Source organism: Diospyros lotus, chromosome 8 (genome assembly GCF_014633365.1).
Source record: "Diospyros lotus cultivar Yz01 chromosome 8, ASM1463336v1, whole genome shotgun sequence".
NCBI classification, from domain to species: Eukaryota; Viridiplantae; Streptophyta; class Magnoliopsida; order Ericales; family Ebenaceae; genus Diospyros; species Diospyros lotus.
Window position 1 is genome coordinate 14,988,940 of NC_068345.1, and position 26,187 is coordinate 15,015,126.

Sequence of the window (26,187 nt, forward strand, 5' to 3'; positions counted from 1 at the left end):
GAGATGCTTGGTTCCAAGGGTGGATCTGGGTTAGGGATGGTTGTCAATGGGCAAACTTCGTAGAAGACTTGTGTGAGAGGTTTAGAGATAGGAGTATGATGGATGTGGTTGAGGAGTTTAACAAACTCAGATAGGAAGAGTTCGTGCAAGCCTATCAGCTCAAGTTCGAGGAGCTAAAATCTCGTATGTTGATCCTCAATCCATATTTGACCGAGGGGTTACTTTGTCTCAAGTTTCATCAATGGCTTGAGCAAAGAATTGAGACCTACCATCAAGATGCTTCAGCCACGGTTCATCAAACATGCTGTAGAAAGTGCATGACTCTAGGAAATGACCATGGAAGCCCTTATGAAGAAAAACCAGCTCTTAACCAAAATTCATCCTGCAAACAGTTTGCAACTGGAAGGAAATCCAAATCATAGGGCTGTACTACCAGTGTGGAGAACAGTTTAGCCCAGGTCACAGGTGTAGGAAATAGTTACTATATATGGAAGGACAAGAGGATGAAAAAGAAGAAGGAGAGCAGGTCAGGATTGGCTAAAGCAATGGATCAATTGCTGCAAGTTCTTGGGGACAAGAACTCTCTCATGGAAGGGGAATTGTCATGTCCCCAAGGGTATAGTTGTAATAAATAATAGATATATTTCTTTTGTTTGTACCTGCTATTAGTTTGGATTGAACCAGTTGTACTTAGAAGTATCCAGCAATTGTACCTAGAAGGTAACAGCCATCAGCTGGACTTGATTTGAATATTTGGCAGCCCTATTGGCACCAAATCACTGCTATATGAATCAGTATATAAGACTGATCCAGCATAATTCAAGGGCATGAATGAATACATTTGAAATATTTCTGATTTCTCTCCTCCAAATTCTCTCTATCTCTCTCGATCTTTCCCTCCCTCACTTTCTATTCTTCTGATTCTCCCTATATTTCTGCTAAATTCCCCCTCATCCTTCCCCACATTATCACCAATTGGTGAGAGAACCCTGTCAAATCTTTGGGATCTGACAGCAACTTGCAATTTGCAACTTGATATGTTGGCGCATGAAGATTGAGTATTCATGAAGTTTGGCCCTCAACCTCTTAATGATATGGTCCTCTGCTGCTCCTAGACACACAAAGTTCGGCTGGAAGTTGTATGTGTTGGTTTTGGGTAGAAAATATGCAAGGTAAATGCAATATTCACAAAGTACAAAATACGCACTACCTTGACATGAAATTGTGAACTTTCCTAGTTCTCCATATTTTTTTCTCAGTTGACACTAGGCAGTCTTAAAAGGGCTTCTCCTAAACACAAAAGTGGGAGGAAAGGAAGTTGATGGTGGGGAAAGTAGCATCCATTGGATTATTCAGCACATTGACAAAAGAACACATCAAACAAAATGAAGTTATTCATCATCTTACCCATAATCATATCACCCAAAAATTTGAACAGGCCAACTTGCCAATGTACATTTTATTTCCAATTAAATTAATAAAAATCATGCATTATAATTTAGAATTTGCATGATTGTAATTGGTACACATGAAAAAAGAACATCTCAACATCAACATTGGTCCAGGTGTCTACCAGACCAATTTTTTCATCACCCAGCCATTTGTGTTCTCTTTGTAGTGCAATTGTTAAAGTAAAATGAAAAGAAGAGGAGAAACAGCAATTACCTTGGTGTGGCGGATTCTGTAGTTAGGATCATAGCTTGGTGCAATGGAGAAAAAGACCAGACTAACACATAATTATCCGCATTCAAGTGTTAAGGTAGATACTGGGTAATAGTTCAAAGGCTAGGTCCGTAGAAATCTCACCTGACAGTATCCTCCATTAACAAGGACCAGCACTAATCTAATGCCCATTACTGTATTCCATATTCAATAGATGGAAGTTTCAACTTACCTTCAACTATTAGGTTCTGTAATTCCCCCTACTTTAAAGGAATAAAAATCTTACAAACCCACTAATCATGTATAAGTGTTTCAGCATAGGTCTTCAGTCTACCCATTATCAAGGTCCACCTCAAATTGGGTGACATCAGACAACCTTTCAGCCAAAAAGTATTACAGAAGTTGTCCTATCAAGTTAAAAGTAAAGTGTTAACATCTGAGTCAGGAAAAGAAGGAACAAGAGTAGTAAACAGATCAGATCAATTAAAACCATTAATCTTACTGAGCATTACTAATTTCTTCTTAGAACAGTATGTAAAGTGAAATATATACCTTCCTATCATACAGATACGTAGGTTCATCATTAAAAACATAGTTTAGGTACTTAATAAACACACAAAAAATAAATAAATAAATAAATAACATAGTTTACATGATAGACTGATGAAAAAACACGATTAAAATAGCCAGCACAAGAGTCATGTTTAACAAACCAATAAGTTTGCTTGAGTACCTTAAACATTGGAAGGGATAAGATCTCCTCTGGAGGTAACTTTCCCTTCTCCAGTTCTTCTGGAGTTGCAAAAGGTTTAAGATCCAAATTCTGTTTGTCCGCTTCCATTGGTTCTAGCTCTTCTTGCTCTATTACAGTTTCTGTTTGCTCACTTTGGGCAAGTTTAGGCACAATTTTGATCTGCAATCAAAATCAAGTCTAATTCCTTAAATATTTCTAATTGCAAAACAACACTACCACTGTTTATATCAGAAGGAACAGCTATGACCTGCAACACAGGGTTCTTCTTTTTTATAAATGGGACCTCTTTTGGGACCAAGTTTGCAGGTTTTAGACCAACAGCCTCATGAGGCACATCTTTATCCACTGCAGGGCCTACAATAGCTTCTCGCTTGATGCGCTTTCGTTTAGGTCTTCCTACTCCAGGACCTCCAATGGGGTAGAACTTGTCATTGATGTCCTAAAAGAATTTAATTATAAAAAAAATGTAATCTTGTGAAAGGCAATCCTCATGTAAACAAGATACAACTATTTAATCAATAAAGAAGCCCCTCCACCGTTCACGATAAATGGGAAAGAGTACAAGTAAATATTAACACATCCAAAAACATCCATCAAAGTGGATGCAGTAAAAGGACAAGCCTCCATCCAAAAAACTACTTAATTCTGCAGTTAATATTATATTCAATATTTACTTATTAAGTCTTATTCATTAGAGCATTACCTATTAGTCTCATTAGTAATATTACAAGTGATTACAATAAATTTAAGTTATACTTTTAAAATTATATTTTAAAATAAAATCTTATTTCATTTAGTACAACATGATTCTGTAGCTGAAGAATTTCACTGAAAAGGCTTCACTCCTGATGATCATGCCTTAGTTACACAGCCTGCCCTCACTATAAGAGCGCATTAATGCAGCCTCAACCTTGCAGGGATTCCCTACAAGGCTGCCCTCTTCTATGAGTGCATTTAAGTGCACCCATAGTCTCACAAGCTAAAAGTGCAATTGAATGTTCAAATTTTGAGCAGCATCAAGATACGAGTGTTTATAAAAAAGGGCCTCAATTCATGTTGTTCAATACATTGCTATCACTCTCTTACTACCTTGCTCTTTTCCTAACTCTCTTAAATGTAAAATGCTCATTTTGATAAATCTATTTTAACAAAATTTATAATTAAACAGAATGCTACTTTTGTTTGGGGAGAACAAAATGTTTAAGAGGTATTGTTCACACGAACTACAACCAGCAGCTACGGGGTATTCAAGAAACACAGTAAAAAATGAAGCAATGCAATGAGATTTTACACATGCTATAAAGAAAACGTAAGGACTATATTCAATGAATTTAGTGGAAGGGTGTCATTACCGTCTAACATTTGGTATGATTCTATAACATTAAACCACCATATGTTTGTCACAGTCCACTAGATTGATGAAGAATGGGCAATTCAAAAAAGAATAATTGGATTTCATTGATTGGTAGAACAACATAAGGGTAGTCTAATTGCAAATAAAATTAGAGAACGGTCATGATTACACATTGGCAATAAAATAATGGCAATCTCATTTGGTGATGCTAGCAATAATGGTTCCACCATTGAGCGTCTAACATGCAAACTTCCATTAATTTTAGGCAGACAATTATTCCATAACAGATGTGCATGCCACATCTTAAACTTGTGTGTGCAAGATGACCTACAAGTGTACAATGAAGCATTAGTTAAAATAATAGGATCCACGGAATTTGAGGCAGATCCAACAACAGTAGGGGAAAATACATTGGAGAGTAGGCTGGGAGCTTAGGCTGTTCACAATCAGTCTGGCTTTCCAACACCAAAGTTAGAGATCCCCTTGTTCGATGGTCAAAACCCAAGGTGGTGGGTGCGACAGTGTCAGAGAATGTTCAACGTGTATAATATACCTAACCAGTGTGTATAATAAGAACAATTCTGTATTCTTAATTGTATGCATGGTATTACATTCCCTATTAATAGGGAAGAAGAACACAACATAGGGAAGCTACATAAAAAGGAAAGATATGTTGTACAGTATACAAAGAAAGTAAAAGATACAAAACAAGGCTCCTTTCTAAATGCTAGAGATAAGATATGTTCTGATTTAGGAAACCAATTCCATAATTCTGTGATTAATTCAACATAAATATTTTTTAAAAAAAGAGTTTTTTTCTTAAATTTATTTGGGTTGGCCCATTTGGCTCCATAACTTGGCCCACTAATACCAAGGTCAGCCTAGCCCTTTTATTAAGGGTCTAAAGCCCAGGCAAGCCTCTTTTTCTAATAAGAGTCGGGTTGGCAACACCCGCACAAAAATACAGGGGTAAGCAAGGGGCAGGTCAACCTGGTTTGATACCTCTAGGCATTAACCCATCAAGCAATATAGACAAAAGCAATGCCAACTGTTTTGCTTTACTCTTGAATCTATCCATAACAAAAACCTAGCCACATTATGACCCTTTGCTTTCAAAGCTTTTCTTCCCTTTCCTTTCTTTTTTGATAAAAACAACTATATTAAAATAACCAGCCATATTGTACAAACCCCAAATAGAAAGTTCTAATTATTTCCATTTTTTTCAGCAATGGTGAAGTTACTCCATTATGACCTTTGGGTTCACAAGAAAAAAAAAAAAAAAAAGACCCCTTATGATTTGAGGGAGAAACAAAAAAGGGTAAATTGCTCGCAAATCCCTTTGGTTTATGCCATTTGCATAGAGACCCGTTATGATTTAAAAATGTCTCTAGAGATCCATGTAGTTTATCTTTTTGCTTAGTCGCCTCAACTATTGCAAACGGTGTTAATTAAACCCTAATTAAGATAAATTAAATTAATAAACCCTATTAAGTTAAACTAAAATAAATTAAACCATAGCGGTCCATGTAGTGTGTTTGCATGTAAGAATAGATATGCACCACTTTGGGGATATGATCAAACATGGCTTAAAATCAAGAATTCCTAAATTTACACATACATGGATAACTATATACACATATATTGGAAAAGATTTAACAATTACATCATCATAGCATTAAGGGATTACCTCATCAGAAGATTCCAATTCTGATTCACCACTAGACAGATCATCCAAAGGAGACTTTGTAGCTATTGGCGGGGGTGGAGAGGATGGCGGTGGAGGAGGAGGTTGAGGGGTGGCCAGAATTGAAGGTGGTAGAGGTGGTGTGGGAAGTGCCATACGAAAAGGTGCAGGAATATTCATTTTGTTCATCAAGTGCAATACCTGAAATTCAATGTGTAAATCTTTATACTATGAACCAAATATACTTGTAAGTTAATTAAATTAATAAAATTACTGATAATGGGATAAAAATTAAAAAAGGTAGTTTTAGAAATCCTATCAGGAGTCCATAAGTAACCTGTGTGTAGAATCGAGGAACGGCAATAAGAGCATTTACAATATTAGTGAGAATATTTCCATCTGGTGGGGGGTAAGCATACCTACATCACAAGCAGATTATTTAAGATGTAAAAACCAATCAAGAATATCTCCTATAAGTGCAGAACTATTCCTCTTGAAACTGATCTGACCATGGTAAAGGTGGGGATCAGGGTTCTCTACTTTTGAGATGCTGGTATGGGTAGAACTATATTATCTAAAATGTTTATTGTTTAGCAACATGGAATAGGAACATGGCTACATGTTGCAAAACTGATACAATATAAGTAAACTTGCACATATTTTGTTTAGAATGTAAGTTTTTAGTCAAGAAAATCTCTCAATAATTAGATATCGGACATTGTTGACAAATAGTGGTCCATCTTTACATTTTTTTCTGCAAACTTTGTTCTCCTAGCTTTTAGCTCACCATCTTTATTTTGTCCTTCCAAGGAAACCCTTGAGCAAATAAATACAAAATGTGCACCATAAAAAGTGTGATAATTAACTTGAAAGAAACCACTAGTTTTCTTTCTTTTTTCTATTCTTTTTCATGGTTAGGAAAACATAATCCTTTTTTGTCTACTTTCTTTTGTGAAGTCTTAAAATGATATATTTTTATCTGTACATAGCTGTAAATGATTTATTTTTAGCTGAACTTTGAAAGGATGAAGGATGTTTTTCCATGTGTAGCTTTAGTTTTCTAACACATCTTTTTAAGCAATCTTATCCATGGACCCTCCATTAAATAACCAAATCGCACACCTTGTTGGCACAAAAATTGTGCGTACGAAAGATGCTACACTGCCTCCATTCTTCCTCTTCACCTTTAGTTGTTGGCATCACTCTTCTAACCACAAATGATTCCTTGCACTGGATGCAATGCTTATAGCCGATTTATTGTCACAAAAGAGTCTCATGGGAGCTGTCCAATTGATCCTAAGGTCATTCAATAGTATCTTAAGCCACAATAATTCACAGATCCTAGAGCCATTGACCTGAACTCTACTTCAGCATTTTACCGAGCCACAACATTTTGCTTTTTGCTTCTTCAAGTCACAAGATTACCCCCTAGGAATGTGCAATATCAAGATGTAAACCTTCTATCCACCATGGACCCTGCATAATCGGCATCTATGTATGCTTCAAGAGACATGGTTTCTCTCCTTTTAAATAGAATACCTTTTTCAAGGGTTCCCTTTAAGTAGTGCAAGATCCTATATACTACTTTTAGGTGAGTTTCCTTTGGAATATGCATGAATTGGCTGACCACACTCATTGAGGACAAGGTTGATCAAAGTAGGAGAGATCCTCTACAAAGGTAACATCATCTAAAATAAAAAACTTCTTGGTAGGAGGATGATAGCACTTATTTTTGAGTGGAGGAGTACCCAATAAAAAAACACTTGATGGCATGAGGATCAAGTTTGCCTCTATTAGGAATATGAACAAGGACAAAAGTGAGACAACCAAACACCTTGCGTGGGATACAGTTAGAAGCATTGAATCCGAGAAAGGCCTTTGTGAGAAGTTGAATTGGACTTTGGGAATCAAGACTCCTAGTGGGCATCCAATTAATAAGGTATGTGGTTGTTAAGGCTGCTTCTCCCCAATAATGTTTTGGAACATTATTGTCAAAGAGAGGAGCCCTAGTAATAGCTAAAAGATGGTCATTCTTTCTCTCAGTGGGGTATGGATGCAAGAAGATTCATAAAGTATGCGCTGTTAAGCCTAACCCAGCACCCTTTGTTCATCATATGCTCACCAGACTTCGAGCCAAATCTCTTGCTATGTCTCCTCCACATGCCTTAGTGAGTTCTCTTGAACCTAGTTCAGTGAGTGAAGCTCTTTTAGATTCACAATGGGTTAAGGCTATGGAGGATGAGTATAGGGCCTTGGAGAGGAATCATACATAGGTGTTGGTACTTTTTTTCTAGTGATATGAATTTGATTGGGAATAAGTGGATTTTCCAGATTAAGTATAATTTCGATGGGTCCATCCTTAAGTATAAGTCTCAGTTAGTGATAAAGGGATTTCTTCAAAACCCGGGTGTTGATTATGTTGAAACGTTTAGCCCTGTGGTGAAGGCTCCCACTATTCACGTTTTGTTTTCATTGGTTGTTCAATTTGGTTAGGATATACAACAGGTAGACGTGAATAATGCATTTCTCAATGGTGATTTGAGTGAAACAGTGTATATGGTCCAGCCTGAGGGTTTTGTGAGTTCTCAGTTTCCTCAACATGTTTATCAGCTTAGGAAATCATTTTATGGTCTAAAGCAAGCTCCTCGAGCCTAGTATACTAAGCTGAAAACAACACTTCAGTGTTGGGGCTTTGTTAGATCAATGTCTAATGCCTCGTTGTTCATCAAACGAGCTGTTGAATATGTGTTGTTTGTATTAGTCTATGTTGATGGCATCTTGATCATCGACTCCAATTCAGCCGCTTTGCATGCTTGTATAGCAAATCTTGGTCGTGCTTTTGCATTAAAGACTTTAGGAGTTGTGAATTATTTTTTGGGGTTTGAAGCATATAGAGATCACACTGGTCTCTATCTTAATCAGTCCAAATACATTCGTGATTTGTTGGGTAAGGCATCAATGCAGGACTGCAAACCCTGTAGTTCTCCTATGGCTGCTGGAACTTCTTTGACAGATGACAGAGAATTGTTTTCTCAGCCTAGTCTGTACCGTACACTGATTGGCTCACTACAATATCTTACTCACACTCGCCCTGATATTGCTTACACAATGAATAAGTTGAGCCAATTTATGGCAACCCCCAAGATGCAACATTGGCTGGCATGTAAGAGGTTGTTGAGGTATATTAAGGGCACGGTTGGTCTGGGGTTAGTGTTCACTTCCTCACCGAAATATCTCTCTTTAGTGGTCTACACCGATGCAGACCACACTGGTTGCCAGGTTACTCGTAGATCCACCAGCGGTTACTGTGTCTATATTGGTCCAAATTTGGTTGTGTGGGCTCTAAGAAGCAATAGGTTGTGGCTAGGTCTATTGGGGAGGCCGAGTACCACATAGTTGCCTTGAGAGTAACTGAGCTTTTGTGGCTTAAGCAGTTGCTGGTGGAGTTGGGTTATCCGTGTGTGACTACTCCCATTGTGTGGTGTGACAATCTAGCTGCCAAAAGTATGGCAAAAAATCCGGTGTATCATTCTCGTACGAAAAATATTGGTATTGATGTTCATTTTGTGCGTGAAAAGGTAGTAAATGGTGAGGTGGAAATCAGATATGTTCCTACTGCTGAGCAAGTTGCTGATGTGTTTACTAAGGGGTTGTCTAGAGATTTCTTTCAACTGATATGCAAGAAGTTGGACCTCACAGAGATACCTAGGTGCTTGGAAGTAAGGACATGTGCAAGAATGTTAAAGCAATCAGAGCCTAAACTGAAGGGGAGTGTGGAAGTGTTAAATAATTGAGACAGTTTAAGTTGCTTTCAGTTGTTAGTTATGTTGTATGGCATTAATTTTCGTTAGTTATGTTGTTTGTTTTTCATGTATTTTGTGCTAGTTATATAAGTAGCCCAACTGTTTATTTCAAGGGAGTGTATTCATTTTATGTGATCTACAAATTACAAGATACACTTGTTTTCTCTCTCAATTCTTTCCTTGTTTTGTTTTTGCCCTATCTTAATTTTCACATTTCAACACTTCTCTACAGTATGCCGAGACTTCTTGCAATAAGTGCACCACAGTGAGTCCCTGTTGGTCATCTTGGACAAGTCTAACACCTTCTTTTCCTCTCTAGACACTTTATTTGAACTAGATCCTTAAAGGTTATGAGAGCCGAGCTATTTGTAGGAGAAGCATCAAGCATTACCCTTCTTCGCCCTTCCTCCGCACGCACAATGGAGATTGCCTCATTTAGAGAGGGCAAATCTTCCTTACCAAGGGTCTGTACTCTCGCTGCATCAAACTCTAAGTTTAGGCCTAAAAAAAGTCATAAGTTCTTTCTTTTTCAACAAACCTCTTTTGTATAGCCGCATCTTCGCTGCATTTCATCTGAATGCATTGGTAGTGGTCTAACTCTTGCTACAATGTCTGCAAGAGATTTGCATACTCAATGATGGACTTGGAGCCTTGCTTGGTGGCTGCTACTTTGATCCTAATCTCATAGATATGAGCAACATCATGCACTTTGGAGTAGGTGAGCTTCACAACATCCCAAATCTCCTTAGCAGTCTTTAGAAATATAATTGTGTCGCTAATCTTTGGCAGCATGGAGTTCCAAAGCCAGGACATGACTAAAGAGTCCTCTTCATCCCAGGCTGCATACATAGGATCATCCTCTTTAACTCGATTCCAAGTAGGTGACTTAGCTTCCCTTTACCCTTCAAAAATATCCGGATCAACTGAGACCACTTCAAATAATTCCTTCCATTCAACCTGTAGGCCGCTTGGATGTTCTATAGCTCCCCTCCTGAGATTACGCCATTACTTCTAGCAAAAGGAATATGTCGTGTACCTAGGGGAGACCCATTGTAATAAGTACAAAGGGAAGCAAGTGTAATTACTAGAACTCTTTACAATTGAATGCGGTAACGGTAGCTATTTTGTTTGGTGCCAAACAGCTGGGAACCGAGTGTATAAACTCGACCCAATTCCATTTGTAAGCATCTATCATTTGAATTGATTCCTATTCAATTTCTCCCTCTAATTCTCTAATTCTCTTCCCTCTCAATTCTTCTCTATTCTTCTCTCCCTCTACTCTCTGAATTCCTGCCTAAACTCTCCTATTAAGGGAGTAACCCTGTTGGATCCAAGGGAAACGACAGAACCTCTGTTGTGCTACTGAAGTTAGTTAAATCTGTCATAGTTGTGGGGTTTTGGTAGTTGTGTAATTGGATATTGATAGAGGCCACAGCAGTCGGAAACCACAAAGAACAGTGATCGACTTCCTACAGCTCCGATACCATGCCAAAAGTGGCCAAATATTCAATCATATTCCCCTTGTAGGGTCGGATGAATATATATACAAGATGTTCTACCACAATAGGCAGCTTCCAAATCTAGATTAGGCAGTTTCCTAATTCAGATTTGGAAATACAATCTAGGATGCAACTGAAACATATAATCAAGACATAATCTTCTAGGAGATGTAGCACAAAAATATAGAAAGAAAGATCAAGCATATCAATTCCAAAATATGGACAAGGGATCTCAGCAGTTTCTAGCAATTACAAACTTCAACTCAAGATGCAATGCCATAAGAATATGCCAACCAAGAACTCACTTCAATTAATATTCACAAGCTTGGTCTCTTTAACTTTGTTCAGCTCAACTAAGCATATGATCCATGATGAATATGGAAATTAATTTTCTTATATCTCACATTTAGGCTTAACAATTGACTTCATTACGTGGCTAGCTACGTAACTTATATGTGGAAAATGAAAGGAAAGCCTAATGTAGAAATAGGCGGGCATCACCTCCATAGCCTACTGACTGAGAATCAAGAAAGTCAAGGGAACATACTCAAGATGCAGTGGAAATGGATAGTCAACGCCAAGTCTTTCGGCAATAGGTTCACTAGCAGGAAACATTCCTAATCTGGATCCTTCTTTGACATTTCTGGTCGCAGGAGCATCTTTTGACAAAGACGAGGAGGATTTCCTTGATTCAGCTGCCCCTTGTTGATGTTTGTTATTCAATTCTAGTTTACCAGCTCTCTCCACTGACAAGACTTTACCCAAAAAACAAAGCCTGACCAACCATATTGATACAAGAATTCAGAGCCTATTTTCCTATCAGTTTAACTTGAACCAATAAAGCATATGAAAAGGTCAAGGAGCATACATCAGAAAATGCACAATTTAGAATATGATGAGATGTGACATATCCGTGAAAAACTACTTAGATACACAATCAAATCATACTGAATGGTCAACATGAACAAAATGGGTACGCCATATAAGTGACACCCATTTTAAGTGACATGAGATTTAGAATAAGATATATGATGGATTTGAATAAAAGAACATGATGAAATGTAAAAGAAACAGAAAAAACTACTGAAAAATTGGCATTATCATATTACAGATTGCAGTTATGGATCAATCAGTACCCATTCAATTGGCGATATGCTTGAGATGCCAAAGCTTCACTCTTAAAGTCTACAAACACACAGTTCCTTACCCTGTGTAAGACCAAAAAGATGTCCATGTAAGTACAAAGATTAGAGTAGTTAATAAAATACTTTCACTCACTCAGTAGCCAATAGGCCAAATAACTGAACACCCTTCCCGTCAACACACAAACAGAAAAAATAAATAAATAAAATAAGAATGTGAATGAAAAGTGAGTGGTGTAAGGCACTCTTATAAGAAGAAGAGCATATCAAAATTTTTCATGGAACATTTAAGAACTAGTACTATTATTTCTTATTTGAACTTTGAGTCTTATGTTTCATTTTTTAAAGTCAGTCACAGCTGGTACAATAAAGTTTTCTTGGGTTTCAGGAGTTATGGCATGTAGTAATCACAATATTTACTGGAGTTTTCTTGGGTGTTGATATGGTACATAGGTTGAATTAGAGGTCAGGTTAACCATACGGTCAAAGTAACTTATCCAAAACAATACAGTCAATGGACATGGACTTTTTTTCTTAACAATTGTCAACGCAAATGCACTTTATTTCTATAATCTGTCAACATAGACTTCATTGAATCTAAAATGTTCACAGTGGTGATATTCATTAATTTCTTATTTGCAGGTCTTAATTCTGATGGATATTGAAGAAATATCTCAGTGAAACACAAATAATCATTCCTTTGGTGGGAAATCTTAAACATGAGATAGAATATAAAGGCCTTACAAAGGAGATGACCATGGATAGCAGTGGCTGGAGATCTAGAATTCATGAAGTCAACCCGACCTACCGGGATTGAGGCTTGCAATTGTTGTTGTTCCAGTAAAGGTTGCTGGATACACTGATTCCTAAGGGATTTTCTCTGTGAGGTTCTGGATTCTAATCATCATGGTCCCTGTCATTATAGTCTCCCTACAGGAATCAACCTGTATTTATTTCTCAAGTTAATGCCAACAGGCCCCATCTTAAAAGCAGTACACATGGCAAAAGTTTATAAATCTCAAAACTTTTCATTACCATTTTTCCTTCTAATTCAACCCTAACCCACATAATAGCTGCTATCAAAGAATTCCAGCCCTTTCAGTTAGTAATTTGTTCTTTTTCTTCTTTACAAATAATCAACTAGCTATTGTTATCAACCTACAAAAAGGCCCTATTTCTATGGCCAGAACATAAAAAACCATCAGTCCTTAATACTTAATCCTCTCTTTTACCCATGGAACTGTATAACAATTATCAAATTTACCTATAGATTTCAAAATCTAACATACAAAATCCAAGATAGAAGTTATTCCACCCTGAAACAGATTAACGCAAATTATTAGCAAAATCGTCCCATGCTCCTCAATCTGCCCTACATAAAGGGGATAACTTAGTCCAAGAAAGCTTAGAAGACTTAGTCGGACATAACATACACGTAAATTTGTAATAGATGCAAGGCTAGTGATGCAGGAAAATTTGGAAACTCAGCCCCAAAGCTGACTAACAGCACTTTTTTTTTTTCCGGAGATGGAAAATGATATCTTGGATTTTTTTTTTTCCCTGCAAATCATCCAGGGTCTATGACTGAAATGGTGTAATTAGGAATTTTCACCTGCAGTTTGTAAACTTCTCAAACTAGCAACAAGAGGTCATCTGTATAGCAGTTATATTATGGCATTAGGAATGAATTCAAAAGCCACAAGATTAGGGAAAGACTGGACATAATATCAGCATGACAGATGGGGTTTTGAGGACATAATTTGCACAAACATAAGATGACATGATGCGGTTTGAGGACATAATTTGCACAAACATAAGAACATATTCTTATGAGTTCATCTTAATCGAATAGAAGAATGACATAGATATTTGTAGGCTTCCATAAATCTCCCATAGTTCAAATCACTACTTTGACTCAGAATATGCAACTAGTGATCCTTAGTTACAATATTCTGGACCTCCTAAAAACCATAGAAAAGATCCAAACTATATTGTAACCCCAATTAGGACCCACACATCAGCACTACAGTTCATCCCCGCCAAATTACAGAATTACTAGATACAAGTATTACTAGATACAAGTATTACTAGATACAAGTATTCACAAACACAATGAATGAGTATGTGTGTGTGTGTGCATGTGTGTGTGTGAGAGAGAGAGAGAGAGACAGATCGTACTTCAATTAGTATCCCATATTCAGAAACATATTTGTTATGACCAAATTAGAAAAAAACCTCAGAAAAATTGACATGACAAGGTCCCTAGCTTCAATAAAAGTAATAAACAAGATAAATTTAATTAGAATCCTCAAGAAAAATCTAGAAGAAGATAGATAACTGAAACACATTTCTCTAGCAAGAGTTTAAAGAAGCTGGAGATGATAATACTGCACTATCATCCGCTAGAAATAAACTTGCATGATATTGATTAAGAAATAGCAAAGTTTGTCAGAAAGTTAAACAAAATCTCTAAAACGAAGAATTAGTCACTTAAATGGGTTTGTAAACAGATAATCTTCAGACCAAAACATGATTCCGATACCTTCCACCAGTGCAAGGCCGCACAGAAGAAGCACCATAGTGGGAGAAGAGCCGAGAAAGAGTATCATAAGGAATAGCTTCAGGAAGGTGACGAACCAAGAGTGTAGCCACTACTTCCTCTGAGGGTTCAGATGACATTTCAGATGCTCCTTGGTAACGTGTTGTCTGAGGGTTCAAATGCAAGGGGGGGAAAGCAGCCATAAGAAGATCCAAAGCAGTTGGTTTACCTCCCTACGTGTAATGTATTATCAAAGAGTTACCATAATTAATAAAAAGTTGAACCATAGATTCTTCATAGATTCATAGAAACAGAAAAAGTAGAACAAATAAAAGATAAGTTTATATTTTATAACTTATCAGTTTTTGCTGTTGAGGAAAGCTACAGTTTTTTTACAGAGTGATACAGAAGCTCAAGATTAATGGTTGCGTTTAGTTAGTGTTGTGGTACAATGGCATGTTTAGTTGTCACTTTGAGGTTTTTGTAAGGATTTGACTGTTACAAGTGTATGCCTATGTGATAAGTGATTCTTCGTTTCGAGTTACCAAGTTGCACATGGCTCCTCTGCCTTCAATCAGTTTTCAGGTTTGCTCAGCATTTCATATAAGTGTGCTTCTTCTATGGAGTCTTTGTTTTCCTACTGACATGGGTGGATGCTTGTGGGGGCAACTTTCAAAAGTTCTCCATTGTGTAGTACTACAAACATGTCATGATTCGATTTTTGGTGGGTCCGTGATTGGCGCTAATCTGAAGATAGGGTGGGCCCCATCTCATAATTAGTAACCCACAAATGCAGAAATTAAACAGAAAGACATCCATAACTAAGGATATACAGCAAATATGAGGTAGGTACAATTTAAAAATGAGGTGGGAAAACCTTATCCACCAATACAGATTTTATTTGAAATAAGGTGAGAAACACATCCACCAAATCGGAAATCAAAATACAGTAAATACACCAAGATCTTAATAACAATATAGACCCAATATATCAATGTATACTAACAAACCCCCAAATAAGGGAGACAACCATACCATATACAGATGGAACAGTGTGTGCCCCCACAAAGTATGCCTATCCATCAGAAAATTGAAGACGAGATTTCCAAGGATACTATCACCACCCCAAGGATCCCCAAGGCTGTAATTGTAATTATAATAGTAGTTAGTTTACATGTAGTTATTATGTTGTACTCTAGGTTTCTGTTCATGTTTGTACTTTTCAATTAACAGCCTGTACATAGGCTAAATGAGTTAGTGAATGGATATAGTTGGATGACATTTGAATTCTGAATTCCCTCTCAATTGTTCTGATCTCTCTCTCTCTGTTCTGTCAGTAATTCTCACCCAATTCTTGTTGTATTTCCCTTTCAGTCTAATCCCCCCTTGATTTCTTCCAAATTCCTATTCATACCCTAGGCAAACATTAGGATCGTGACAAACAGTATCAAAGCCAGTAGTCCTACGGCCATTGGGCGGTGATTGGGGGAAAAGGCGGTGCTGGCTAGGGCAGGTCAGAGCGATCCTGAGGTAGTAGAGATCGTGATCAAATCTGGAAGGTAGCTGGTCCATAGCGATCGGTTGCAAATAATCACGTGATCGGTTTGGATTGAGGGTTTGCTGAGTCGCGACCATTGGCAGTCCTGATTGGCAGCGATATCTGAGGCTGTTCCTCTCTTGTTAATTGAAACAGTGGTGAGCGATTTCCGGCGAGCTAGATTAGAGCCAAGATATTACAGGAAATCGTCAACTCCTGCTCCAGTTAAACGAGGTCCAGAATTGAAGGCAAAGCAGATTCAAATCTCGGCGGATTCTGTTTGAGGCGGAATTAGGTTGGCTGAACTTGAAGCCACTAAGAAGGCAGACTAGGTTCACCAGACCAAATTCAAGTTTCAAAGGAGATCCTTAGAAGCTGATCAAGAAGCTGTTACAGAGGAGAATTTGCAAGGATTTGAATTGAGAAGACAGATACAGGAACTGCGAATACTTTGGACAGAATTGATAGCAAATTGAAGAGTCTATCAAGTAAGTTTGATGAATGTTTTATAATGTTTTAAGAAGGATCAGATCGGAGATAAGAGTTACAAAGAGGAGCTCAATAAGCTGAAATAAGAACACTCAGTTATGGAGTACCTAGTTAAGTTTGAGAAATTGAAAGCACTTGTGCTCAATTCCCATCCAACCTTAACTGAGTCTTATTTTGTATCGGGTTTCATTAATGGACTTGATGATGCACTGCAGCCTACGGTTAAAATGATGTGTCCTACCACAGCACAATAAGCAGCTAAGATGGCTAGATTGCAAGAGTTGGAGCTGGAAGCCATTTACAGAAAGCATGGGCTTCCGCCTAAAAGTTATCTTAAGAGTAGCCAATAGATTGAAGGAGCTTCTAAGGCTGCAAATCAAGTAAAGCAGGAATCTAAAGAAAAATTGGAGTTGGACCGGCTAGTTGTAACTAAAGACTACAGCAAGGAAGAGAGAGTGGACAAGGATATCAGTGAGGATCACATTTTATATTTGCAAGAAGCTAAGGAAATAGCATTGGAAGATGAGGATGGCGATGAAGATAGCTTATGTGCCACTGATGAGAGACAGGCATGCAACAAGGACTTGGACCAAAGGAAGAAGCCTGAGGTAGAGGAAAGGCATTCTTTCGTTGGAACTTCTATTAGGCGGAATGGTTTTAACGAAGAGGGTTCTATGGATATTGTTGTCAAGCCCTCAGGTTGAGGGCTGGTCAATTGAGGGAATTCGAGTGAATTCCGCTAACGAAGATATGATTTTAGGATGAAACAGATAGAATGAGGGAAGGGAGAAAGAGAGAACGGGAGAGAGTGAGAGAAAGATCAGAGAGAGTATTGAAAGAGAAGACTTTTCATTATTCTCAATGCCCCTTCCTCTTACTGCTGTAGGATTCTTATAGATCCTCTAGCCACCCTAACAGCAAGTATAACAATGTAACAGTATAGCTAATTAATCATAACAGCAAAACAATAAGCTGTTGTTAACTAACTCCCTAACCTCTTAACCCCCCAGCTAGCTAACAACTAACGGCTACTACCAACCCTTTACGGATTTACCCTTAGGGTCATGACAATTGTTCCATTGCCTTTGGTTCCAGCCGAGGAGTTCATGGCTTGGGTTAAAGTAGGTATGGTGAATGAGAAGTGAATCTTTTCCCTCTAGTATTTTGTTCTCCCTCTCTCTCTCTCTCTCTCTCTCTCTTAAATCCTCTGTTCTTCCCCAATTCTTGTTGTTCTCCCTCATCAGTCTAATTCCCCCTCCAAAATTCTCTTTAATTCTCAAGTTCTTCCCTATACAGCCACTGTCGAAGAAAGCCAAGGACAATATGAGTGTTTTTTATCTTAGACAAAGGATGTAGACCAGATTCGAAAGATGAAGGAAGACAAGGTTGCCGCAATCTGGATCTAGAGTTTTGACATTGGAGAAGGGAGCCTAGGCATGGTGATCCTTGGAGTCTACATTTTATCTTTGCAGGAAAAGAAAAAGCAGTGGAACGTAAGAGAAGAAAGGAAAAAGCTTAGAAGGGGGAAGAAAGAAAGGAAAAGGGAAGAAGAATAAATCAGATTGTGAAGGCTAGGATTAGATGAAAAGCAGGGCAATAGCTGTGAGTTCTTGCGGACAAGAACTTTCTCAAGGAGGGGGGGAATTATCACAACCCCAAGGATCCCCAAGGCCGTAATTGTAAGTATAATACTAGTTAGTTTACATGCAGTTATTATGTTGTACTCTAGGTTGATGTTCATATTTGTACCTTTTAGTTAACAGCCTATAAATAGGCTAAAAGAGTTAGAGAATGGATATAGTTGAATGACATTTGATTTCTGATTTCCCTCTCAATTATTCTGATCTCTCTCTCTGTTCTGTCTGTAATTCTCCCCCAATTCTTGTTGTATTTCCCTCTCTTTTAGTCTAATTCCCCTTTGATTTCTTCCAAATTCCTATTCAAACCCTAGGATCGTGACAGATACTTAGCAAACGACCAGCTATACCAGTACCAAACTCTGTAAAATATTTTTTTTTTTTTTTTTTTTTTTTTTTGGGGGGGGGGGGGTGGATTTGAGTCTTTTGGACTCTGAGTATAAGGTATCCCTTGCCTACTAGGAGAGAATGCAAAAAGACATGCTACAAGGGACGCATGAATGCTACCATAGTACATTTTAAATAAACAAAAATACTCTATTATTTACACAGGTTGGAAAATTTGGGACTCAAAGGAGAAGATGCAGTTAGCAGTACAGAGTAACCTTTCAACCACCTCTAAGTCCACTCCACCGTCCTCCACCAAGCCCCGTTTTTAAGCAATAGAATTCAGTTATGCAGGAAGTGAATCAGGTAGATATGTAATGCAGCAAAATGTGGGGTAGGTTAACAGAACTAAACAGCCCATATACTATACATGATGGGTGGCGACATATAGCACCCAAATCTCCGAAGAAAGTCAAGCAAAGCCCTGCCAACATAAACAGATAACAGATAGTCATGGTATGCCAAAATTCGCAGTATCATCATACCAACCCTGTTGTGGGCACTAGCGTTATGTTCAACCTAGTCCCACTATGTCATAGTGATACCAAGTGTCAGAATCCTACAAGGGATAAAATACAGGCAGGTATCATGAACAGTCAAACAGAATGCAACAAATCTCTCTACTGGATGAAAACATTTCATAAATTATAAATCAATAAAAATTTTCAGTTAAATAATCATGCCAGTGAATAATCATGATATCAGATAAACACTTTGCGCGCGCGCGCATATATATATATATATATATATATCCGAAGTTGAAAGGGTTGATGGAGACCTTACCAGTGGTCGGACCAACGACTGTGCGGCTTTGGAAAAGGGTAAGGCGGTCGCCACAGAACGAAGAAGACAAGGAGATGGTGGAGAGGCAATGGCCGGAGTAAGCAGAGGAGGTGGAGATACGGTGGCGGAGTAGGTGGCCGGCGTCGATGTCGATGCCGAGAACAAGGGCAGACGGAGGGATGGGGGCGCTGGCCGTGGCGATGGCTGGTGGTTCTCAAAAGGAAGGAGACGGACGGAGATGGTTGCGGAGCTGGGGGTGGTCGCCTGCGTGAAGAAGAACAGAGGGGACCGGAGATGGTGGTGGCGGTACAACGGCGGAGTGCGGGTGGTTGCCGGCGTCGGTAAGAAGGAGGCTGTGGTTCGGGGGCGCTGAAGGCCCTTATATCCCCGACCCAGTTAAATCGGGTCGGGTCGGATCTGGGTGGCCCAGACTGGGTGGCAAAAATAGGAACTTCTGTAATTAAATTTTTAATTAATGCTTCTTTTTATTATTATTATTATTAAATGTCAGTATTAGAGTTGTTGGTCCTTTTTATCTAAATTTATAGTTCACATGACATTAAATCATTCAAATATTAGTGGGTCAATAATTAAACTCACATCGTCAAATTCATAAGATAAGAGTACTATTTTTAAATTTTCAACTAATACATAAAATAGTAAGTAAATATTTTAATTGCAAAATACCCATGCCCATTAGCTTAGGTTTATTAATGGTGCCACTTCTATCTATGCCAACCTTCTCTAATATATATAGCCCATTTATTTATGGGACCAATTTCTATATTAAATTTTAATGATAATATCACACCAGATAAGATATTGTTTTAATCACTTCCAGCACTTTAAACTATTAAGTTTTACTATTTATTTTTCAAAATTATAAAAAATCCTTGAAAGAATAATGAATATTTGGATGAAACTTCTATTAAATGATAGAATTTAATGTTGAATAATATACACATATACATATATATATATATATGTTCGAGTTTAGGTTCTGGGAGGAAGTACTATTTCTACTCATCTTTCTATCTTAGTCATTACACGTTAAGTTTTTTCTAAATTTAAATTAATCAAAAAAACCATAATTAAATTAATTTCATCATGCAACAGCATCAAAAAATCATCTGATGTCCACAAATTTTTGTATATTTTTCAATCTACTCATTCAAATCAAATATCAAATTTTTCAATTAAAAAGTGCAATAACATAATATCAATTCTCAAATTTAGAAATATAGATTGATGTGTTGCATGCTTGGTCTTGTTTGGTTAAATCATCATCTTATCTCTTTTAACTTAAAGCAACAATGTTAAAAAGTTTATTGATTATTTTAGTTGTTCTTAGATATAATTTTAGGATAAATTTTCCAACTATAAGTCCAACACACAAGAAACCTGGGAGTAGTAGTACTGGATAAATAGAGGCGACGACTGGAGGTAGTGGCGGCGATGACCGGAGGAAGTAGATCTAGAGAAGGTTGCAATGTAGAGGCTTTGGATTTGGAGGTGACAACTTGAGGCAGCGGTGACGACGATCGGAGGCGGCGGATCTGGAGGTGGCACCAATGTAGAGGCTTGGGATCTGGAGGCGGCACCGGCGTAGAGGCTTTGGATCTGGAGGCGACGACTTCAGGCAGCAGCGACAACAATCGAATGCGGCGGATCTGGAGGCGGCACCGACGTAGAGGCTTTGGATCTGAAGGCGACGACTTCAGGCAGCGACAACGATGACCGGAGGCGCTGGATCGAGAGGCGGTAAAAACCTACAAGCAATGATGGTACCACGATGGAGTTGGAGTCGGCGGCGGCGGAGGTGATGGGCTTGAGGCGTCGACGGCAATGGAGGTTATGGGCTTGAGGCATCGAAGACGGAAGTCTTTTAAAAGAAATAAAAACAAAACAAAAATATTGCACTGATCAAATCCTATTTCCCTCCACCAAATCCCTAGATTCGTAAAGCATTACTATCTCTAGTTAATCAAAAGTTAACAACGACTAACTTTTAAAAATATATATAATAATTTATAAAAATAATATTATTAAATATAACACATTAATTAAATCTTACTAATTTTTCTCTATTATTTTATTATTATAATTAAAAAATTTAGTAAATAATGAGAGGGAAGTGGTATATTAACGATGACTTATTTAATTTATTGTAAAAAAATTATCTTATAATGAATGAAATTATATATAAATAGTCATTAATAATATTACATTAACCGCTAAATTTATTGTCATTATTCTTTTGTCATGTATCTCTTTTTTGTAGTGCAATAAATAATAAAAAATTATAAGAAAATATAATGAATTAAAGACTTATCGCCAATTGAAGAACGAGAGCTTATAGTAATAAGGGAGAAGGAAACAAACTACGTGAGATTAAACTAAGCTAATTATATTTAATATATTCTATTTTACATAATCATAATATTAATAATTTCATAAAATATCTATTTTACACCCTCATAATATTGATTTCTTGTAAATATGGGGGTTTTGTTTTTTAAGGTGAATTCTAACAATCAATTAAATATTTTTTTTTTAATAAAATGTGTAAATTGACAAAAGTTACAAATATGGTGTTAGAATTTATAGAGTCTAATTTTTGATGAATCAAGTATAATTTCTATTCATCCCAATGATGAGTTACAAGTATGGTGATAAAATTTATGACATGCAACTTTTTATAATATGGTTTAGGGATTGTATCATACTATTAAGTCATCCCGATGGTGATCTAGTAACTCTCCAAATATTATTTACATACGACTCTAATTAAAGTGTTATATAATATGATAATATATATTTTAATTTGAATTTGAAATATAAATATGAAATAAATGAAAAGCGTGATATTACTATTCAATAAATTAAAATTTATAACATAAATAAAAATATATTAAAAGGTGAATAATTTTTTGATAATTAATTATGTTTCGTCACAATACACTCAATGAGACAAGCATAGTGTGACTAATGTGATGACAAACTAACTATGATACTTAAGTATATTATGACAATTTTTATGATTATTATGAGAAATTAATTTATTGTAAGAAGTCTAAATTCCTGTAATGATATTATCACCCATAACTGTCGTCACTCCTTCAAACTTCTGAGAGCCAACAAATTTGATGTTCTTACTCGATTGCTTCATAAAATAATTGATCAGTGCATAGTACCAAAAAATAGATCGTTTAATCATGTGATATACTTAAATTTTAAAATTTAATGTGTTTTTCTTAACTATATTATCAATCTAAAAATATTTATATAATATTTTCAATATAAGACTAGTATTTATATATTCTTTAAATATTATTCAATTAAATTTTAGTTTATTTTTCACATTAAACAAAATATAATTCATATACTATTTTTTTTAAATATGAAAATGTCCCTTTCTCTCTCTCTTCTTTTTTTTTATTTTGTATACATTTAATAAATATTACCAATAGATAATTATTATACATTTAATATATATTTTAATTTATAATTTTTTATATATTTAATTTACATTTATATATATTTCATTTTATAGTTGATGCACATGAACTATATTATTTTATATATTTAGAATTTAATTTAAGTAAATATATTTAATTTCTATATTTATAAATAAAAATTTAAGATAGATAATTTTCTCTCTCAAAATTGGTCTCAAATTTAACATGAAAAATTTTCTGTCTTAAAATTTATCTCAAATCTGAGATGAAAATTTTTTCATCTTAAAATCCATCTCAATATTTAAGACAAAAATTATTTTATCTCAAAATTCATCTCAATTTTGAAATGAATAATTTTTCGTCTCAAAATTCGTCTAAACTTAGAGACGAAAATTTTTTCATTTCAAAATTTGTCTTAAATTTGAGACAGATAATTTCTGTCTTAAAATTCGTTTTAATCTAAGACGGATAATTTTTGTCTCAAAATGTGTCTAATCTAAGATGAAAAGTTTTTCATTTCAAAATCTATCTTAAAACTCAGACAATTTTTTTTCTCTCCAAATTCGTCTCAAATTTGAGACAAAAATTTCCTAATTTCTAAATTTGTTGCAATTTGAGATGAAAAAAAATTTCGTCTCAAATTTCGAACGAAAAATTTTTCGGTCTCAAAATCTGTCTAAAAAAATTTCGTCTCAAAATCATTGTTTTCCTGTAATGACTTCTTGAAATCCTATTTTATAAAATCATTGGCCATCCTACCCCTTCTACATATTTTACTTTTTAAAAAAAAAAAACTCAAAATTTTAGAAGTAGCATTATGTGGTCATTCTTTTGATTTAACTAACCCCCAAGGGCATGCATGTTCAATTTTGGCAGGTTATTAATGTGATACCTACCTCACTATCTTATATCTATATTAAAACATAGATAATACAGAGAATACTAAGAGTAAAAGCATTTTCTTTTCAAATATACATTAGGGGGGTGTTTGGCTTAAATTAAATTATGAAAGCTTCAAGAGTTTTCTGTTGTAAATTTTTAATTTTTGGGAGGACATTTTAGTCCTTTAATTGTCCGATTGTAACATTTTTTAGGTAACTTATAGCCTATCAATAACAAAAAAACATACAAAGTACCAACTTTAAAAAAAAAACAAAAAAAGTTGCTGGAAGAGCTCGTAAGTATGACAATTTTTCTCTTACAAAAGTTATAATTTACCCAACAAAAAAAATGAACTTATAACCTTCCTTTGACTTAGAACATAAATTAAGCTAAACGCCTTTTTAAAGTAAACTCAAGAAATATGCTTAATAGCTTCAGGTATAGCTCTACTAACAAAGAAAGTACACTTTGAGGTGTTACTCTTTGGGCCCTCAGATTCAGTGTTCAAATCTTGACCAACGGAGAACCTCAATAGTCAGAGCGATTCTGAAAGTTGAAAATCGTTTGTCGCTCTCACGTTTGTTGTGGGGTTAGGGATCAAACTAGCCGCCGCTGAGTTATCTGATTTACATCTCCTATTGATATTGTGAGGCCGAATAGTGGGAGGCGCTCATAATGGTGTGTTAACTCCCATCCCCTCCCTCCCCCCAAAAAAAGAAACACACTTAATAACCTACCAACGGCACCTATGTAACTCTTATCAAGCAACCAACATTTAGAAAATTCATCCCTCCCTCGCATTTAAGTTAGAAGCATTTATTTACTTATAGATAGTGATATCTAAACACCTAAGGTAATATTTATTAACCGAGATATATAGATCAGAAAAGGTAAAATATGAAAATTATTTTAGATTTTTGTGCTTTTTAATATGTTTGTCAAATTTATTTGACGATCATTGAAAAAAAAATTAAGTAATTTCTTATATGATATTTTTCAGATATACTTATCTTTCTCCCCCCAAAGATAAGTATATCTTAGAACTTATAAATAAAAAAAATGATGCATATGTCTTTTAGTGTATTCTAAAAAATTTAATAAACAGTTTGATAAAAATTTTAAAAAATACAATACAAACAAAAGCAAAAGTAAAAGTAAAAAAATTAAATTATTAATAGACAAAATTAACCTCGATGAATATATAAATTTAAAGCTATTATATATATTTATATAAATAAAAAAATATATATGTCAATGACCGTGGGAGTTTCTTCCACTGTGGCGGCGACGTTGTTTGGCAAACCGTTGCTGCTTTATTTTTCTTAATATACATGTAATATGTATATATAATATAAAAAATGGTTTAAAGCAAAAAACTTAATAAATTCTTTATTATTTAAAAGAAATTTTTTTCAATATTTTTTTGGTAATTTAATTACTAAAAGTACTTTTGGTTTGCTGGGCAAACATGCATATATAACAATATTAAAAGTGCTCTTAAATAATTTAGTCTATTTCTTATAAAAAAATATTTTACAAAAGTGACTCAAATAGCAAAAGTTTTACAAAAATACCAAACAAAGCCTAAGCAACTTATCAACTGAAAATTAACGGTCCTTGAATTTATTGTTACGTAAAGTACGGTGTGATCCTTCCGTTATTTTCTCACCTCTATTTTCTCTCTCTCTCTCTCTTTCTCTATATATTATATGTATGTAATGTATGTATAGAGAGAGAGAGATAAAGAGAGATTGGGCTGACGATGGTGATGATTTGGATTGAACCACCGCTCCAGTGATCTTGAAATTTAATAGGTATTTATCAAATCAAATCTCTCGCTTTTTCTTGGCTTTTCCCTCCTTTTGATTATGCAATTTCCCATTCATATGTCAAGATTGAAATTATCAAAAGAATTGAATTTCTTGTTTGACCTTCCGTCGTGCAACAGAAAGTCTACAAAATCAAGCCCCCACGGTCATAACCCAGCGGTTGAAGGCGAGCACAAATTGTTCCAAAGAAACCTTGGATTGTAGATTGTTATATAGGTAGTTGTAGATTTCGTGTTCAAATCTTGGCTCTGGGTTCTTAGATTTAACTCCCATAAAAAAATCTTAGGATTAAATTGCGGAGACCCAGGGCGAGGGATTTCACATTTAGCTCCCAAAGAAAGTCTACAAAATCAATGCAAAGTTGATCATTTCAAGACAAAATCTTTTTGCTCACTTGATTGATAGTAATATTTCTATTTCTCAAGCAAATCATGCATATTGCGTCAATGAACCTTCTTGATCATAATAATTAATTGTGATATATTATGTAGTTAAGCCAACCCTTCATGAAAGATTCGTGTTTTTAATTTCATTTCTTGACTCGGCAGCATATATATATATACTTGTATTGCCAGAAGAGGAGTTTTCAACGGACAGTGAAGTGATAAATATTATGGAAACAAAGCTTTCAACGCAGACCCAAAATTATCCTTTCACTGTCTCCATTTATGATTCAGTACTTCTCATCATCGTTGATAAATATTTTTGCCTTCTCTTTCTCTATTTTCAACAGGTCGATGGTTCTAGC

General features: G+C 35.8%; 1 protein-coding gene across 8 annotated transcripts in view; it reads right to left on the minus strand.

The window, feature by feature from the left end:
* LOC127807976 (U11/U12 small nuclear ribonucleoprotein 65 kDa protein) overlaps positions 1-19,560 on the minus strand; it is a 44,899-nt gene extending 25,339 nt beyond the window's left edge. The window contains exons 1-9 of one of the 8 annotated variants that reach the window (XM_052346252.1): positions 19,271-19,418; positions 18,977-19,046; positions 14,441-14,670; positions 11,893-11,964; positions 11,304-11,531; positions 5,792-5,873; positions 5,458-5,655; positions 2,664-2,855; positions 2,396-2,575 (exon numbers count right to left, since the gene is read on the minus strand). In XM_052346252.1, coding sequence (XP_052202212.1) covers positions 2,396-2,575; positions 2,664-2,855; positions 5,458-5,655; positions 5,792-5,873; positions 11,304-11,531; positions 11,893-11,964; positions 14,441-14,640 — 1,152 coding nt within the window. In that variant the 5' untranslated portion in view covers positions 14,641-14,670; positions 18,977-19,046; positions 19,271-19,418. Of the gene's footprint in view, positions 1-2,395; positions 2,576-2,663; positions 2,856-5,457; positions 5,656-5,791; positions 5,874-11,303; positions 11,532-11,892; positions 11,965-13,162; positions 13,201-14,440; positions 14,671-18,705; positions 18,839-18,972; positions 19,047-19,265 lie in introns of those variants that run through there. The other 7 variants (XM_052346248.1, XM_052346256.1, XM_052346255.1 and 4 more) reach the window with 7 other exon arrangements.
* Between the last annotated feature and the right edge of the window lie 6,627 nt (positions 19,561-26,187).